General features: G+C 30.5%; 2 protein-coding genes across 5 annotated transcripts; one reads left to right on the top strand and one right to left on the bottom strand.

Moving 5' to 3' along the window:
* Window positions 1-2,090: 2,090 nt before the first annotated feature.
* Window positions 2,091-8,204, top strand: NAC075 (NAC domain containing protein 75). Of its 4 annotated transcripts, none has more exons than XM_039033725.2 (6): window positions 2,091-2,920; window positions 3,024-3,204; window positions 3,877-4,505; window positions 5,134-5,385; window positions 5,845-5,949; window positions 7,619-8,204. In XM_039033725.2, exons 1-6 carry the CDS (start codon window positions 2,780-2,782, stop codon window positions 7,709-7,711), a joined length of 1,401 nt encoding a protein of 466 aa, XP_038889653.1. In that variant the 5' UTR covers window positions 2,091-2,779; the 3' UTR covers window positions 7,712-8,204. The 4 variants fall into 4 exon arrangements, with proteins under 4 accessions (XP_038889653.1, XP_038889655.1, XP_038889654.1 ...); XM_039033727.2 differs by having other exon boundaries at window positions 2,100-2,920; window positions 3,012-3,204; XM_039033726.2 differs by having other exon boundaries at window positions 2,100-2,920; window positions 5,851-5,949.
* Window positions 8,205-12,698: 4,494 nt separating this feature from the next.
* Window positions 12,699-15,801, bottom strand: LOC120080407 (phosphatidylglycerophosphate phosphatase PTPMT1-like). Its single transcript, XM_039035061.2, has 6 exons — window positions 15,021-15,801; window positions 14,519-14,641; window positions 14,127-14,220; window positions 13,950-14,032; window positions 13,723-13,812; window positions 12,699-13,465 (listed from the first exon to the last, which is right to left on the bottom strand). Exons 1-6 carry the CDS (start codon window positions 15,495-15,497, stop codon window positions 13,196-13,198), a joined length of 1,137 nt encoding a protein of 378 aa, XP_038890989.1. The 5' UTR covers window positions 15,498-15,801; the 3' UTR covers window positions 12,699-13,195.
* Window positions 15,802-16,005: the final 204 nt, after the last annotated feature.

The raw sequence follows: 16,005 nt of genomic DNA on the forward strand, positions 1-16,005 counted from the left end.
ACAAACCCATCTCTCTCTACTGAGGTCGGTTACGAAAAAAAAAAAAAATAATGAGTTTAGTTCAGCGATAATTAATCTATACTCTAAATTTTGAGGTTTCCAGAGAAAGAAAGGTAATTGAATTGGACAGTACTTCTAGAGTTAATAATGAGGTATATAGCAACATTTTAAAAGAATTGTAAATATACCCAAATCTATTAATGATAGATTCTTATTAGTATAATTCTTTTACATTATAATTGTTATATTTGTAATTACCTTGAATACTCTCACCTTTAATCTAGGTTGCATGCCCAACCTTATGTAGCCCTAGTCGGTTACATGACAAACTTTTTCTCCCTTTCCTTTTCTAAAATATCTTTGATCTTTTTTTTTAAAAAATAATAATAATAATAATAATAAAGATAAAGAAAAAGAACAATTTAGGGGTTTAATTAATTAGATTTATATGATAATTTAAAAATGGATTAAAAAGGGGTGGTGGTGGTGGTGGTCCATCAAGTATACTGCTGATTTGCCTTGCTCATCAAGCAACCTTTCTTCTTAATCTCTCTCTCTCTGCAACATTCATGGCTAAAAAGCATAATGAGCAGCACCTCAGCTCAATACCCATGTGACTCTCTCTTTCTCTCTTACCATTTACACATGAAGAAAATTTTGGCTTCAAAAGTGAAAAAACAGTCATGCAAAATATCTAAAATATATTAATGAATAACAATAACAAAATAAAAACAAAAGGAGCTATATATATTTTTCATTTACCCTTAGAATCTGAGTTTGTACTCGAAGGCTTTGCCACGTAATACACAAACTTATCACTTGAAGTTGGTAGTCGGTTGTTTTATCTTCTTCTCCAATATCGTATACCATTTCTTTTTGATAAATACATATTTTCTACTCTCAAAATGAAACATCAAGAACACAAATTGAGTTTATGTATTAGGATCTAATCAATTGAGTTATATTCCTCTTATACTTTTAAGATAAGTAGATGTTTAATATTTCAACCAATTGAACCGTCAGTATGTTGATTGATTTGTGTCTTTGTTTTTATAGAGTAAATTAAAAGTTTAAGCCTCATTTCATAATCATTTTGTTTTTTAAATTTGAGCCTATTTCTTCTTTGTTTCTTACAATGATTTGAATCTTTTTTTAAGTAGAATGTTTGAATTCTTAGCTAAATTCCAAAAACAAAAACAAGTTTTTAAAAATTACCTTTTTTTTTTTTTTCAAAATTTGACTTGATTTTTTAAATCATTGGTAAGAAGAAGGTAACAAAAAAAGAAATTTAGAAGTGAAAGCAGTGTCTATAGGTTTAATTTTAAAAAATAAAAACAAAACCAAATAGTTATTAAACTGGATTTTCGTTTTTCAACTTTCAATTTTGTATTGAATAGGTCTTCAACTTTAAAAATGTTCAATATATTATTTGACTTTTACTTTTATGTCTAGTGAGTCCTTTAATATGTTTAGAAAATTTTAAAAGAATTATTTAGTCTGTTAAATATAAAATCAAATTTTACGTCTACTTGAATTTTTGTGTCTAATGGACCTATATATTATATCAAATATCAAACATGACAAGAATTTATTAAACACAAAATTGAAAATTTAAGAATCTATTTGCACTTTTAAAGTTTACTTATAAGACATGAAATCAAAAGTACAAGAACTAATATACTCTGTTTTTTTTAATTTTTTTTAAAATACAACAAGAGGACGACTTTTCAAGTGGTTAGTTAACTTAGTATTAGTCTGGATCAATCATGCTTAAGTGTAGAATTTTGATGAAATCCATTGCACATAATAGTATTGGTATTATCGCACCCAGCGTATGATATACTTTTTCAAGGAGCTAGGACAATATAATTTAAATGGAGTGTGTGTGAAAATGGAGATGTGGTTGTGGGCTAAAACAAAACAAAAACCAAATTACATATACCAATATATATAAAAATGGTATAATAGTAACTTTTTGGAATTGGGCCTAAGAGAGCTGTGTGAAAGAAGGCCATTTTGTTGCTGGCTTTTGCTTTTCTATTTTAGTCAGTCAATGGTTCAAAACACATAAAAGAAACAAACCAACAAACACAGATCTCATCACCTCCCTCTTAGAGCTTTTACAAAAATCAACTTGGTTTTTTCTTCTCTCTCCCTCTTTGGTTTTTCCTTTTTCCCACAAACCCCCTACAATTAATATCATATCTCAAATATTGTCATATATTATATTATATTATATTATATATTATCACATCATTTTCTATTATCCCTTCTTCTTCTTCTTTTTCTTCTTCTTCTTCTTCTTCTTCTTCTTCTTCTTCTTCTAAAGTTCCTCTCTAGGTTTTGAGTCCTTACCTTTTCCTTTTCCTCTCACTCTCTTTGCTAATTCTTCAGTTAAAGTTGAGAAAGCAAATTCTGTTTTTTTTTTCTCCTTCCATCTTGTTAAAGCAAGTTTTATAGCTCTCAAAACCCACATCAACAGTTTCTTCCTTTTCCCTCTTTTCTCTCTTTAATTTCCTTCTTTAGGGAAACTTCTTTCTCTTCCCTGAAGATCTTTCTCGTGTGAAAAAAAAATAAATCAAAACTTCTTCTTCTTCTCTTATAATTTCTCATTTCTAAACAAAACCCAGTTTGTAGAATTCAATTTTATTAAGTGGGTTGTGAAAAAGTTTTCTTTTTTCCTTCAAAGTCATGAGATTTTACTATACCAACTTGATATATCAAGCTTGAAAGATAGCATATTATATCTTTGATCTCCTTTTAATCCCAAAAAACGACGATGACGACGAGTATGGCAAGTACGAAGAGCAATTTGGGGTCAATAACGAGCTCGGATCTTATCGATGCGAAGCTAGAGGAGCATCAAAAGTGTGGATCAAAGCAGTGTCCGGGTTGCGGACACAAGCTAGAAGTGAAGCCGGTAAAAAAAAACACAAGACCTTATGCTCTGATAAATAATTTTTTTAGTTAGTTTGTGTTTGTATAATTAGGTTGGAAATTTGGAATTGGAGTGTTGTGTGTAGGATTGGTTAGGTTTACCAGCAGGTGTGAAATTTGACCCAACAGACCAAGAACTGATAGAACATCTTGAAGCTAAAGTAGAAGCCAAAGATGACATGAAATCTCACCCTTTGATTGATGAGTTCATTCCTACAATTGAAGGTGAAGATGGGATTTGTTATACTCATCCTGAAAAGCTTCCTGGTAACTATATTTTATTTCCTTTTTTTTTTTTTTTTTTCAAATTTAACTCTCTCTATGGAATGATGAATGTGGATAAAGACGAATATTTTTAGTCAATTTTAGCAATTAAAAAAAAAAAAAAACTTTGGGAAATTAATCGTCCTTTGGATTGGATATATTTGCTTAGTTTGCTTATATATGTATCTAATGCAATTTGATTTTTCTTTTTTTAAAAAACAATTTCTTCCTTTCAAGTTGGATATGACTTTGAGGGGAAACCATTTTGCATTATGGTTGCACCTAAGCCAACCAACTTGGAGTTTTGCTAAAATTTTGCTTTTTTTTTTTTAAAAAAAAAAAAAAAAAAAAATGAATTTTCACTTCATATTTTGAAAAACAAATCATCCCGATGTGATGAGCAATCAAAATTTATCTAACTCTTAGCAAAATATTGCTGATTTTTTAGCGAAAAAAAGAGCAGCAAATACGTCCGTCCGTACGTACATATGTGTGTATATAATATGTATTAAAGTTTAATAAATTTATTAGGTTAGGCAAAAATGTATTCTCTTAACTATTTGATGCAAGACCAAAATACAATTTTCAATTTTTTGTTCTCTCATCTTAAAGAGTCGTTAGCAATAATATTCCAAGCCGTCAAATAATTTTCTTTTTCCTTTTTTTGGGATGTAGGAGTTACAAGAGATGGATTGAGTAGACATTTCTTCCATAGGCCATCGAAAGCTTACACAACAGGAACACGAAAACGAAGAAAAATCCAAACGGAATGCGACTTCCAAGGTGGTGGTGGCGAAACACGGTGGCACAAGACCGGAAAAACGCGGCCGGTTATGGTCAATGGCCGCCAAAAGGGCTGCAAAAAAATCCTTGTTCTATACACCAACTTCGGCAAAAATCGAAAACCCGAAAAAACCAACTGGGTTATGCACCAATACCATTTGGGCCAACACGAGGAGGAGAAAGAAGGAGAGCTTGTTGTTTCTAAGATTTTTTACCAGACACAACCCCGCCAGTGTAATTGGTCCTCCTCCGACAAGCCCGTCAGCATTGGTGTTGGCCCCGAGCTTAGCGGCGACAATCTTGTTCTTAGTAGTAGAAGGGAGAGTGGGAGCGGGAGTTGTTCGTCTTCTCGAGAAATGGCCACCGGCCAGAGAGACGAAATGTCCTCCGTGGCTGGTAGTGGTGGTCGTCTTTGTCCTCCGCCACATATTGCTGCCGCAACTTACGGCGGATTGGATCATATTCAACAATTCAAGGCTGATCATTTTAGCTTTGGTTCTTTCAGAAGAACCTTTGATGAGGTTTGTATTTAATTTTATTCCATGCATCTTCTTTTCCATTTTTTTTTTTTATAGAAGTATACTTTTCTTTGCCTTCTTGATTTTCTCTAATGTGTGTAGGCAAGTAATTTTCAAATTTTAGTTTTCTCTAATGGGAACAAAAGATTTCATGGGGGGGGAAAAAAAAAGAAAAGAAGGAATAATAATAGTCCTTTTTTCTTTTTTTCTTTGTACTCTAGGGGTAAAAATGAAATTTAGGAAGGATCAAACTTAGGAATAGAAAATGAAGATTAATGTATGATTAGGACAAAATAAATGTATAGTGGGATTATTTGGTAATTAGCAACAAATTACTATGTGTATGATTTAATCATCATAATTTAAGGAGGTAAGGAATCAAATTGGAAAGTTTTTATGTAGGTTTTCTCATACCCCATATTTTGCTTGCATTTGCAGCATAATTTTATGTGCATAATTACAGATTTTTGGAATATTATAATTGTCATCTAACTAAAAATAAGACTTACTTACCCACCAAACAGTAACATTAAATTGACAAAACAATACTAATAGAAAACAACATAATAAAAAAGAAAAAAAATGCTTGCAATTTAATTAATTTTATTTATTTATTTTTTCTTTTCCATAGCCTGGCATTGGAGAAGCCTCAACAGCAAGAGAAGCGGCCCCGACGGAGGATATCGGAGACCACCACCACCATCGCCACCATCTTCAACGGCAGCACCACCATCCGATGGTGTCTACCGCATTTCAAATCACTCGTCCATCAAATCCAATCTCCACCATCATCTGTCCACCTCCTCTCCACCATTCCTCGATCATTCTCGACCACGACTCGTACCGAGTTTCTCCATTAATGCTGCAAAATGAAGGCTTTCAGGTAAACTAATTAACTAAGATCATCCCATTTGATATCTATTTGGGTTTTGAAAACTTTACCCCTTTTTCCACATTTTTTTTTACCATTATTTTTGTCTTTAACCCATTCAATCTTTTTTCTACTCTATTTTTGTTTTAAAAAAATTTGTTATGATTTTGAAAACATTTGTAAAATTAGCTAACAAAACAAAAGAAAAGAAACCCACGAGTGTTTAAAAAATCAAAAACCAAAAACCAAACTCGGTTATTGAACATAACCTAACCTTCTCATTTTCTATGCCACGTAAATAAAAGGTAGATATGGGGTTAAATGAAAATTTTCTATAATTTTGGTGTGTTAGCTAAATTTGCAAAGATATGCCATGGTACAAAATCTTTTCACTTTGGAATATTATAAGCTTTGGGAAAGATAGATTAAAAAAAAAAAAAGTCACTGAAGATGATGATTTTTTCTTTATAGCAACAGCAAGAACAGCAACAACAACATCATCATAAGCTAGGAGGAAGGTCTGCTTCTGGTTTGGAAGAACTCATAATGGGCTGCACTTCATCTAATATCAAAGAAGTAAGTCTATTTTTATCCACCCTTTTATTTCATTTTATATTAACTTCATTTTCTACTCTTCTTTTAACTAAATTTTTTTAAAAAAATAAATATATAATATTATAAATTTCGTGACACAATCTTGAAATTATGAGGACTAAACTAAATTATTAAACACATCATATTAGAAAATAGAGCAAGGAATAATTAAGTATAAAAGGAAGATGTGGGAAGAAAAAAGGGAAACAAATGAAAATTCTTTATTGGTATTAATTTGAATTAAAGAGTTATGGACTTTATCTTTCTTTTTATTATAGATTTCACCACAGAATCTAAGTTTTAGTGTTTATTTTATGATATAGGGAAAAGCAAAACTCAAAAACTGATCCAGACAAGAGAATATATTCTGCTTCATTTAATTTGGAATGAAGCTGCTTAAAACCATAACGAAAAAAGAAGAAGAAAAAAAAAAGTTGATAAATTGAAATACAAATCTCTCAAACTTCCTCCTTTTGAGAGCCATAGTGGGTGTCCTTTTTGTTTTGAATTTTTTTAATATCATAATTTTTGTTTAATATCATTAAAACACAATAAAGCTCTCCCATTTCTGGGGTTTTGGTGGATCTCCAACTTTGTCATTTGTTTATTTAAATTATTAAACTAAGAGTCTCTCTTTGATTTTAGGATTTGTTTTTAGAGTTCATATAGGAGACTTCTATTTTTTTTTTTTTCTTTTTTCTTTTTATTAACTTTCTACCTTTATTCTTTTAATACAATAGAAGGATTCGAATGACCACAAATTAAATCTCTTAGTCAATGATATATATTATATTTTAGTTGAGTTATACTCGCTTTGACTTTTAACCTTTGTTTGAAACAATAGCTTTAAGGTAGGAGAAATTTATATATACTTAACTATCAAATACAATACAAATAGACTAAATAAGCATAAACCTGTATCGAAAAGTCGATAGGATCGAGCTCCTAGTGATTATTGTGTAGGGAAGTACCATTAGTATGAACATTCTAACCCACAACGAGAGATAGATAGAGATGTTTCAATATAGCTCAAGTGCTAGTTAGGTTTGATATATATATATATATATATATATATATATATATATATATATATATATATATTTTTTGAAAAGATACGATTGATGGATCAGTAAGTGCATCTGGACATCTCCATTAAGTGGACACCTCTTAATTGTTTTGATATTTTTATTGAATACTCTCATGAAAATTAAATAGGATAATATATTTATAAGTATAGAACTAATGATTCTAAGCCATAACTCTTTAGTTGAGAATAGGGATGTTTTAATAGCTCGAGTGCTAGTTAAGTTTGATATTATACTGAATACTCTCACGATAATTAAATAGAATAATATATAACTACTGATTCTAAACTACAACTTTTTAAGAGAAATCGAGATGTTTTAATAGTTCCGAGAGCTAATTAGGTTTGATATTTTTTTAAATATACTCTCATGTTTTAATGTATGTGTGGTTTGATCTCTCACATTTGTGGATAGAGGTGTATATAACACAAACATATCAAAGTATTATTCAATATGCAAACATTAGATATGAAGAGGAAAGCTAAGTGTAAGGGAAAACCCTAATTTTAATATATTGTGCATGGTTTTGTGTTTTCTTTTTTCTTTTTTTTTTTTTTTTTTTGTAGGAGTCAAACATGGCAAACAACCCTCAAGAAGCAGCAGAATGGATGAAGTACTCTCCTTTCTGGCCTGAACCTGACAACCCAAATCATCATTGATAGAACCAAAAACAATTATCTTCAAAAAAAAAAAACACCCAAGTTTCTTCCTTAAAGAGACAACATTATTATCCTCATCATCATTATTACATCCTATACCTTCTCCTTCCCAAAAAAAAAAAAAAAAAAAAATCCCATTAAACAAAATAATCCCATTTCACCCCTTTTTTTTTTAAAAAAATTAAACTAAGTCCATGCTGGAAAGAAGGGGAGAAAAAAGGCTGCAGCTTTAGAAGGAAATGGGTCAAAGGCAAGAAAAATGCAGTGTTTGAGGCATCAAAATCATCACAGTTATCATTACAGTATCATCTTCTTCATCACTTATTCTTTCTTTAATTTCTATTTTTTTTCCTTTTCTTTTCTTTTCTTTCATTTCTTTTTTTGAAATTTTTGTATAGTTTTGCTTTTGTGTTTTTTCTTTCTTTTTTCTTTTTTACACAGAAATAGTACACCAGAAATTTATATACATTTCTATCTCATTGAGCTTGTATTATTATTAATTATTTATATTCTTAGGAAATATATATATGCAATTACAGGTAAAGAGAGATTGTTTTTTCAAAAAAAATAAAAAAAACTCTCTTAATTATAAATGAATGAACAAAAGATCCCACACTTGTGTTGAGGAATATTTCTCACTGCCTAAATTACTTTTTTCTAACTTCACCTCTATAATTAAGAACTTTGAAGAAACACTTATATTGTATATTGTATATTATTATTATTATTTAATTTCATCCTTTATATATATATATATATATAATAAAAAAAAAAAAGGAAAGCAACTGCAGATATATGCTTCTCTTTCAAAACCCCTTTAATCTTTCAATGGTTGTCTAGTAACATGAAATAAAGTACATTACACTCTCTTTCTCACTTCTCTATGGAATACATATTATTTAGTTTATTATGAATTTGGGGTGCAAGTTTGATATCTCAAGAGATTAGTATTCGAGAAACATAGAGTTTCATCTCAAAATTAATTGTCAATATAAGAGGAGTTTGCTTAAAGGTCTTTACTTTTTTTTTTTTTTTAATGTGAGATTCACAATAATTAAATTCAAATAATGAAAAGAAAAAATTAATTTTTTTTCTTAAGTCTATGTTTTATACTAAGAGTATTTTTTTTTCTTACAGGGTTTGTACTAAAATTGTATCTCTTTGATATTTGTACTTTTAAAAAGTGTATGATAGCTCTCGAGCTTTCAATTTTATGTATAATATATCTTTGACCTTTAAAAATATCTAATAGATCATTAGACTTTCATTTTTTTTACGTGTCTAATAGGTTCTTTAAGATATTCATAAAAAAAATTAAAATTGATCTGTTAAATATAAATTTGAATTTTGTATCTAATTGCAACAACTTTGTGTCTAGTAGTTTGTGGATTTTTAAAAAATATATCAAATAGGTCACTGATTATATTAGAAAATAAACATTAAAATTCAAATATAGAAATTTATTAAACACAAAATAAAATCGAGAAGTTTAGATACTAAACTTGTAATTTAGCACTTAACTTAGTTGAGTTTTTATAATTTCTATTATTTTTAACAGCTTACACATTATTCATGTTTTTACCAATAATATGTCATTGTTATAAACGGCATATTTTCTTCTTTTTTTTCCTTTTCATAAAAAGTAAATCAACTTTAAACATATCTCAATGGGAAATCAAAGAATGTGCTTTTAATTTTCCTTTTTATTCTTTCTCATCCAACCAAAGAATAAAGACTTACCAGAGTTTGTGTTTGGAGTTTAGATTTTTGTCCATATACATCTTGGTAGGGTTTTGATAACGTCGGTTTTTTTCCTCCGAGATGTCGATTTTTTCTTCTTGCAGCTTGGGAAATTTTGGTGATCCTTTTCTCTTTGTGTAAGAATAACATGGGTTTCATAATACTTTATGTCAATTTTCATGTTTTTTGGTATGTTGGTTGGGACAACTCTTAATTTAGCTTCCTTTTTTGCTTTATTCTATTCCAAATTATTCCAACTTTATTTTATTTTTGCAGTAATTTTTATATAGAGAGTAACGTGGTGCATGTTGGGTTCTTTTTTGATTTTGAAGACGTGCATGAAAACTATATAATAAAAATATTGGAAGTGATTTGGTAGCTGTTTCAATCCTAGTTTCTAAAAGGAATAAAAGAAATGAAACAAAAATATATTATGAATATAAAAAAGAAAGAGAGTGTGACAAGAATAAACTTTTGGATTTGAAAATGACCTATTGTATATAATGTGTGCTCATCCATCTTCCAAATCTCTCTCTTCCTTTCTCCTTTTATTTGATGAATAAACTTATCTTTTATTTTAGAATTATAAAGTTCTAGGTTTGTAGGCAGAGCGAACCACTATGAGGTAGCTAACTCAACCATTCAAAATATCTCGGGATATGATGAAGGTGCTAAGGATGTATCAACCTAGTTGTGATATCCCAGTGCACTCCTTGATCCCATTATCAGACATTTTGTTTAAAAAAACCATTCAAAATATAAATATGTAAACTTAGATAAAAGGTTGTTAGAAAGGAAAGATCCTAAGGGGGTTAGGGGTGGTGGGTGGGAATATTAGGAGGGAAGGATGTAGCCTATTTTAAATTGATATGAAATGATAAAAAAAAAAGGGGAAAAAAGTGATAAATTGGTTGAACCTAAAAAGAAAGTGATATTTCTTAGTTGTTGTTTAATGTAAGATTTTGGTTGCTTTTAAAGGTAGGGAAAGAGTGTATATATAATAATTATTAGAGTATCTATGGGTTTGAGAGAGAAGAGATTTGAGTTTAGTTAGGGTTAAGGGTCTTCTTTTTTGGTTTGCAGATTTTGGTCCCAAAAAGAAGTTGCAATAAGAATTATAGTAGTGCAAAGAGGAATATCACAACATGGCCAAACTCAACCTTTTCTTGGATTCTTCCACAATGTGCCCATAGACATGGGTTTCCCCCCCTTTTTTGCATTGAAATTTTTAATTGACCAATCATATACTCTAATGTATTCTCTTCTACTATTTCTAATTATAAGTTTAATGAGATATGTTTACTATAGACAAACCAATTTTATAAATGTAAACTACTTTACTTAGGCTCTAAGTATAAGGAAATTATTATTCAATTTTTCTGAACATCTCCTCTTCCCATGATCAAGGACAATTTATTTGATATAGGTATAACTAATATGAAATCATTCTCATAATTAGTAACAAGCTAGGAATAATTTGGAACACGTAGATCAATCGAGTGGAGATCTGGAATGATAGGACCATGACTAACCATCATGGGTTGACCTAGTGGTAAATAGTGGGCCATGACTTTGAAAAAGGACTAAAAGGTCATAAGTTCAATCTGTGATGGTCACCTATTTAAAATTTAATATTGTAACTTTTATTAGTTAAAATAAGGTTAAATATATGTTTTAGTCCCACTAATATTAGATTTTCTTTTTCTTTTTTCATTTTAGTTTTTGTTAATTAAAAATTTTGAATTTAGTCTCATGTGAGTTTTAACAAATATCAACCTAGTATGTCCCTGTTCAAAACTTTACACGACATAATACTTAGTAAGTTGGCAAAAAAAAAAAAAAAAAAAAAAAAAAATTAAGAAGAGAAAAAAAAATGCTTCTAAGAGAGGAATTCTAGGTTTCAAACCAATTGAAAGAAAATTAGAGTTTAAATTCCTCAAAAAAGAGAGAAAAAAAAAAAGAGTTTATTGACCTTTTTCACTCTAAATACACCAACTCACTAAATATGAGGCCACTAAGTTATTATCCATCACTTTATTTTCTTTATGCAATTCTTCCCATTAAAATCTCGAAAAGTAAGAAAGATATTAAAAAAAAAAGGTAATTTTTATAAAGATAATATTTTGTAAAATGAAAATTTTTTTAGATTAGAAATAGCAAATTTTCAAGATTAAATTGGAAAATATTAGTACATAAGATACTAAATTGAAGCTTTTTAAATAATAGTGACGTGACGTACTAAATAATTAAAAGTACATATATATAGAACATATATTTAATTAGCTGGAAAGATTTTTATTAAAGTTTTTATGATTTTGGCTACACATCACAAAGTTTTTTTTTTTTTTTTTTTTTTTTCCATATTTCCAAAGCATTTTAAAGGTACTTTATATATATTTTTCAAAATCTTATAGTCCATTAAACTATTCACAAAGGTCAACTAATCAATCCTCTTCAATGAGAATCCAAAGATGACATTATACATGAGAAGAGCAATGGATTCCATTCCATCAACCTTTCTTTCTCTCTAAATCAGTTTTTTTTTTTTCTTAAAAAAAACCATTTTCTAAAATTAGGATTCAAATAAAAAAATATATTTTACGGAAGTTTCTTTTAGAACACAGAACAGTTTTTAATTGAATTTTGACTTTTTTTTTCTATCTATAATTAGATAATTGGATAGATCAAATTATTGAGGTGTTAAAGTTTTGGCAAGCTATAGTACACAAAAATAAATAAATAAATAAATAAATTATAAGAGATAATTGATAGTAAGAAGGGTGACGTTTCTTTCACACAAAAACAATTAATAGTAACCCATAACCCAAAAGCATGTAAGAAATTTAGAAACCATTCGACAAACTTTTCAAAGTTGGTCACAATCTGATTTAGTCATCTCTTCGTCCCAACTAACATCACAACTAATACAATTTATCTTCTTTCTACGTTTGATAGGGACACATTACCAAACCATAAATAGTTGTTTAAAACTAGCTATTCAATTTAGAGAAAGATACAACGACAAGTTGTGGGTAGATGTATCGAAGAATCCCAACTAGATGCATTGAAAGACGTAACTCATCTAGTTAAAACAGGTATTATTCAAAAAGTAAAAAATTACACTTTCTAAAACTCCAGAAAAAAAAAAATCCAACTTCAATATATGATTTTTCCGTCTCAAGTTTAATTAATATAGAGTAGAGATTTGAACAAGTTTGCCACGTGACAAGTTGTAATTGAGAAAGTATTTAAATAAAGTTACTTTCTCCATTGAGGTTTGGGTTTGCCGTTTCAAATATTCAACATGTGGCATAAGCTATCATGAGTTTACATAGAACTTGTTTTTGCTGCTGCTACAAGGAACCATAGAAGACACGACATGGTTACAACCTATAGAAGACACGACATGGTTACAACCTATAGAATAGATCTCGTTCAAGTAAGGTCGTAACTTTTTTTTTTTTTTTTTTTTTTTTTTTTTTTTTTGACTCTGTAGCCAACAACCTTAATATTTTCCATCAGCACAAACCATGAGGTTTTCTCTGTTTTCTTGAGAAGATTATTCAAGGGAAGGGAAAATTTTGATGTACCAGTTATGTACAACCTAATCACTGTTTAGTGTTCTACGAGCTTCAGGCAAACGACGTTGTTCGAGCCTTTTCCATTCACTTCTCCACTCTAATCAAGAGTTTGATTCTTACTTCCTTGACACATCTATACAAGAGGAGGTTGCCATGGTCATCATCAACAAGCACGAGCCTCCGGTGCGGGCAGACGCTTAATGAGAGATCCAGTACTGCCATGAACTATCAAAGAGGAAAAGAGGCATGACAACCTTGCTATCATGGGCTTTGACTTACCCATTCTAGGGACTACTGCAAGTTCTCTACCCGCACTATCGATACATGTTCCATGATATCCTTCTAAATCGTCTTTTGTAATGAGGACTGCATCTCCTCCTGAGGGTGAGCTAGAACTCGTAACGGGTCCGTGGTTGCTGTATTCTTGAACAGCCTGTGTGTTATAAGACCAATAAGGATAACCAAAAATGAAACCCAGAATGACAATATATTATAGAGAATGGGTAAATAACTAAAAGAAAAGTAATCCCAAAAGCTTGTCACAGAACACAATACTTGGCAATTGATATACCCAATTTATAGATATGAAAGCAACATAAATGAGAGAAAACAACAGTTGAACTAAAAACTATGTGATTTCCACAAGCTTCTGATCTGAAAGACTTCATGTTTGAGAGTAATTTCTATTACCTCCCACTGTGAGGGGGCGAGCAATACACGTGGTCTTCTAGAGCGCACGTATTCCAGTGCAGTAGATGGGGTCATGTGCTTATGTCTGACCTGAAAATTCAAAAAAGCAAATCAACACAATCTCAACTCATCGTGCAAGATCAAAACGCTATATATTTCATAAGATTATTTCTTCTTCAAACATCTCACAATAGTACAGAATTTCTGAAAAGGGTACATGATATTACCAAATAGCAAAGCACAATAGTTGTGCTCCTTCCTCGTCCTGCTTTACAATGGACGTATGTTGTTTTACCAGATGATGCATTTCCTGAAGATAAAAGCAAAAATGTATAAAACCATAGCACACTTGGAAGAAACATAGGAAGAAATGAAGCTACAAAAACTACAAGAAAATAACTCACTGTGAATAAAGTCAACAGCTCGACTGATATCAGAAAATTTAGGAGCAAAACAATAATCTCTCGTTGGGATCTTTAAGTGGTCGATTCCATGGCGCTGCAGAATATTCAAAACTCTCATGATTAACCCCACAAAAAAAAAAAAAAAAAAAAAAAAAAAAAAAAAAAAAAAAAAAAACTTCAATATTCAATCTTATAGGAAAGGAACAAGTCTGACATAGAAAGAAAAATTTTCATTCAAAGTCCTCAGGCTATGCAAAACAAGAAAACTCAGCTCTCTTCAATTGAATCAAGCAATAGTATCCAGTTTCAATCCAGTGAGCAACACAATTTTTCGAGCTGAGTCCAAGAATATATACGAGAACAGCTGCAAATAAAGAATGAGCATAACTCACATAATACAAGGAAGATGGAACTAGTGTTTCATAAGGTTCATTGAGAGTGATAACACCACCAACACCAAGCTTCTTCAATCTCGGCACGTCTTTGGGGAAGGGCACTGCACCCAGCAAAAGAAACTGGGAAAACAAAACAAAGTTATTGACATTAATAACAGAAAACACAATGGAAAATTATTGATCAGTATATAGTGCAGAGACAAATCTGTAACAAAAATTACATAAACACAATCAAACAAATTCGTTTAATTTCTACAAATCCACAGTTTTATCATCAAATTTATCAGATTCTGACCATCAAATTCATCATACATACGAAGTTAAACAATCAAAGCTGATCAAAAGTCAAACAGGTCAAAACACGTTCAAACTTCAAAAACATAATAAAATGGTTAATCTAGGGAGACATTTTGAATCCGATGAAAACAAACCCATAAGCAGTCCGATCAGAATTAGAGCAAAACCAAAACGAAGAAATTCAATCAACCAACGAACCAACCTGATCAACTTCATCCCACCATCTGAATTCAGCTTCCATTTTGTTCCGAAGCACGTTATACAAAAGGGTAGGGTAAAACAGGATTCGAGCCCCAGCCCCAACCAAAGCTCTTTTAGCATCGACTTTCACAATCTGACCACTACCGATTTCAGTTTCCCGGTCATTTCCAGCATCTTCCAATTCCACGATCTTCATCCCACAAATCCCAGAAGCAAAATCCAATACCCAGATGAAAAAATCGAAACCCCAGATCAGAAAATCCAAATTCCAGGCAATTGGGGGCAAATCAAAGCGCAATTTCAGCAAAAAATGAGAGTCAAAGAGGGAGAAGGAAAAGGGGTATGGATTGGAAAGCGAAAGAAACTGAAACAGAACAACAGATGATAAGGAAAGGATTGAATTTAGAGAGATGGGAGAGTGAGAGAATCTGTGAAGTATGAGCCGATCGGAGAGAAAGGTGGGATGAAATGGAATCATCCACAGAATGCGAATTATATGGAAACTGAATAGTCAATGAGGAAGAAGCTTTTTATCCGAACAAACCCAAAATTTTCTCAATTCAGAATCGATTCTAAATTCTTCCCCCAATTTGGTTTGAGGTGCCACATGTATACATTCTAGGTTGAATTCTAATAATATTATTTCAGTTAAATTGTAAATTTGGTCTCTTGTCCTGAAAAGTTAAATTTTAATCTTTATGATTTTGAAAAAACTAGATTAAGAGAATTTTATCAAATTAAATTCTAATCATAAACTACACTGGCTAAACTCTATCTTTTTCAAACTATACTAACAGAATTTGCAATATAATCTATTATTTGGATAAGATACTCATTTGTTACATATTTTGGTTTTCGTTCTATTTCTATTTTTTTTTTTTTGTCTAATTTTAGTCTAAGTTTTTTCATAAATATTTGAGCTCGTTTAATAACCGTTTTATTTTGTTTTTTTTTTTTTTTAATTTTTTTATGTGGTTGGTTTCTTT

Source organism: Benincasa hispida, chromosome 6 (genome assembly GCF_027475165.1).
Source record: "Benincasa hispida cultivar pf3 chromosome 6, pf3_genome.v1.1, whole genome shotgun sequence".
NCBI lineage: Eukaryota > Viridiplantae > Streptophyta > Magnoliopsida > Cucurbitales > Cucurbitaceae > Benincasa > Benincasa hispida.

Excerpts from the sequence above, each read along its gene's own strand:
- LOC120080407 (XM_039035061.2), bottom strand. The coding sequence starts at position 15,497 with ATGATTCCATTTCATCCCACCTTTCTCTCCGATCGGCTCATACTTCAC. Across the intron at positions 14,221-14,518 it reads TTCCATCTTCCTTGTATTAT|CGCCATGGAATCGACCACTT; the intron begins GTGAGTTATGCT and ends AATATTCTGCAG. Across the intron at positions 13,813-13,949 it reads CTATTGTGCTTTGCTATTTG|GTCAGACATAAGCACATGAC; the intron begins GTAATATCATGT and ends TTGAATTTTCAG.
- NAC075 (XM_039033725.2), top strand. The coding sequence starts at position 2,780 with ATGACGACGAGTATGGCAAGTACGAAGAGCAATTTGGGGTCAATAACG. Across the intron at positions 3,205-3,876 it reads TCATCCTGAAAAGCTTCCTG|GAGTTACAAGAGATGGATTG; the intron begins GTAACTATATTT and ends TTTGGGATGTAG. Across the intron at positions 4,506-5,133 it reads TCAGAAGAACCTTTGATGAG|CCTGGCATTGGAGAAGCCTC; the intron begins GTTTGTATTTAA and ends TCTTTTCCATAG.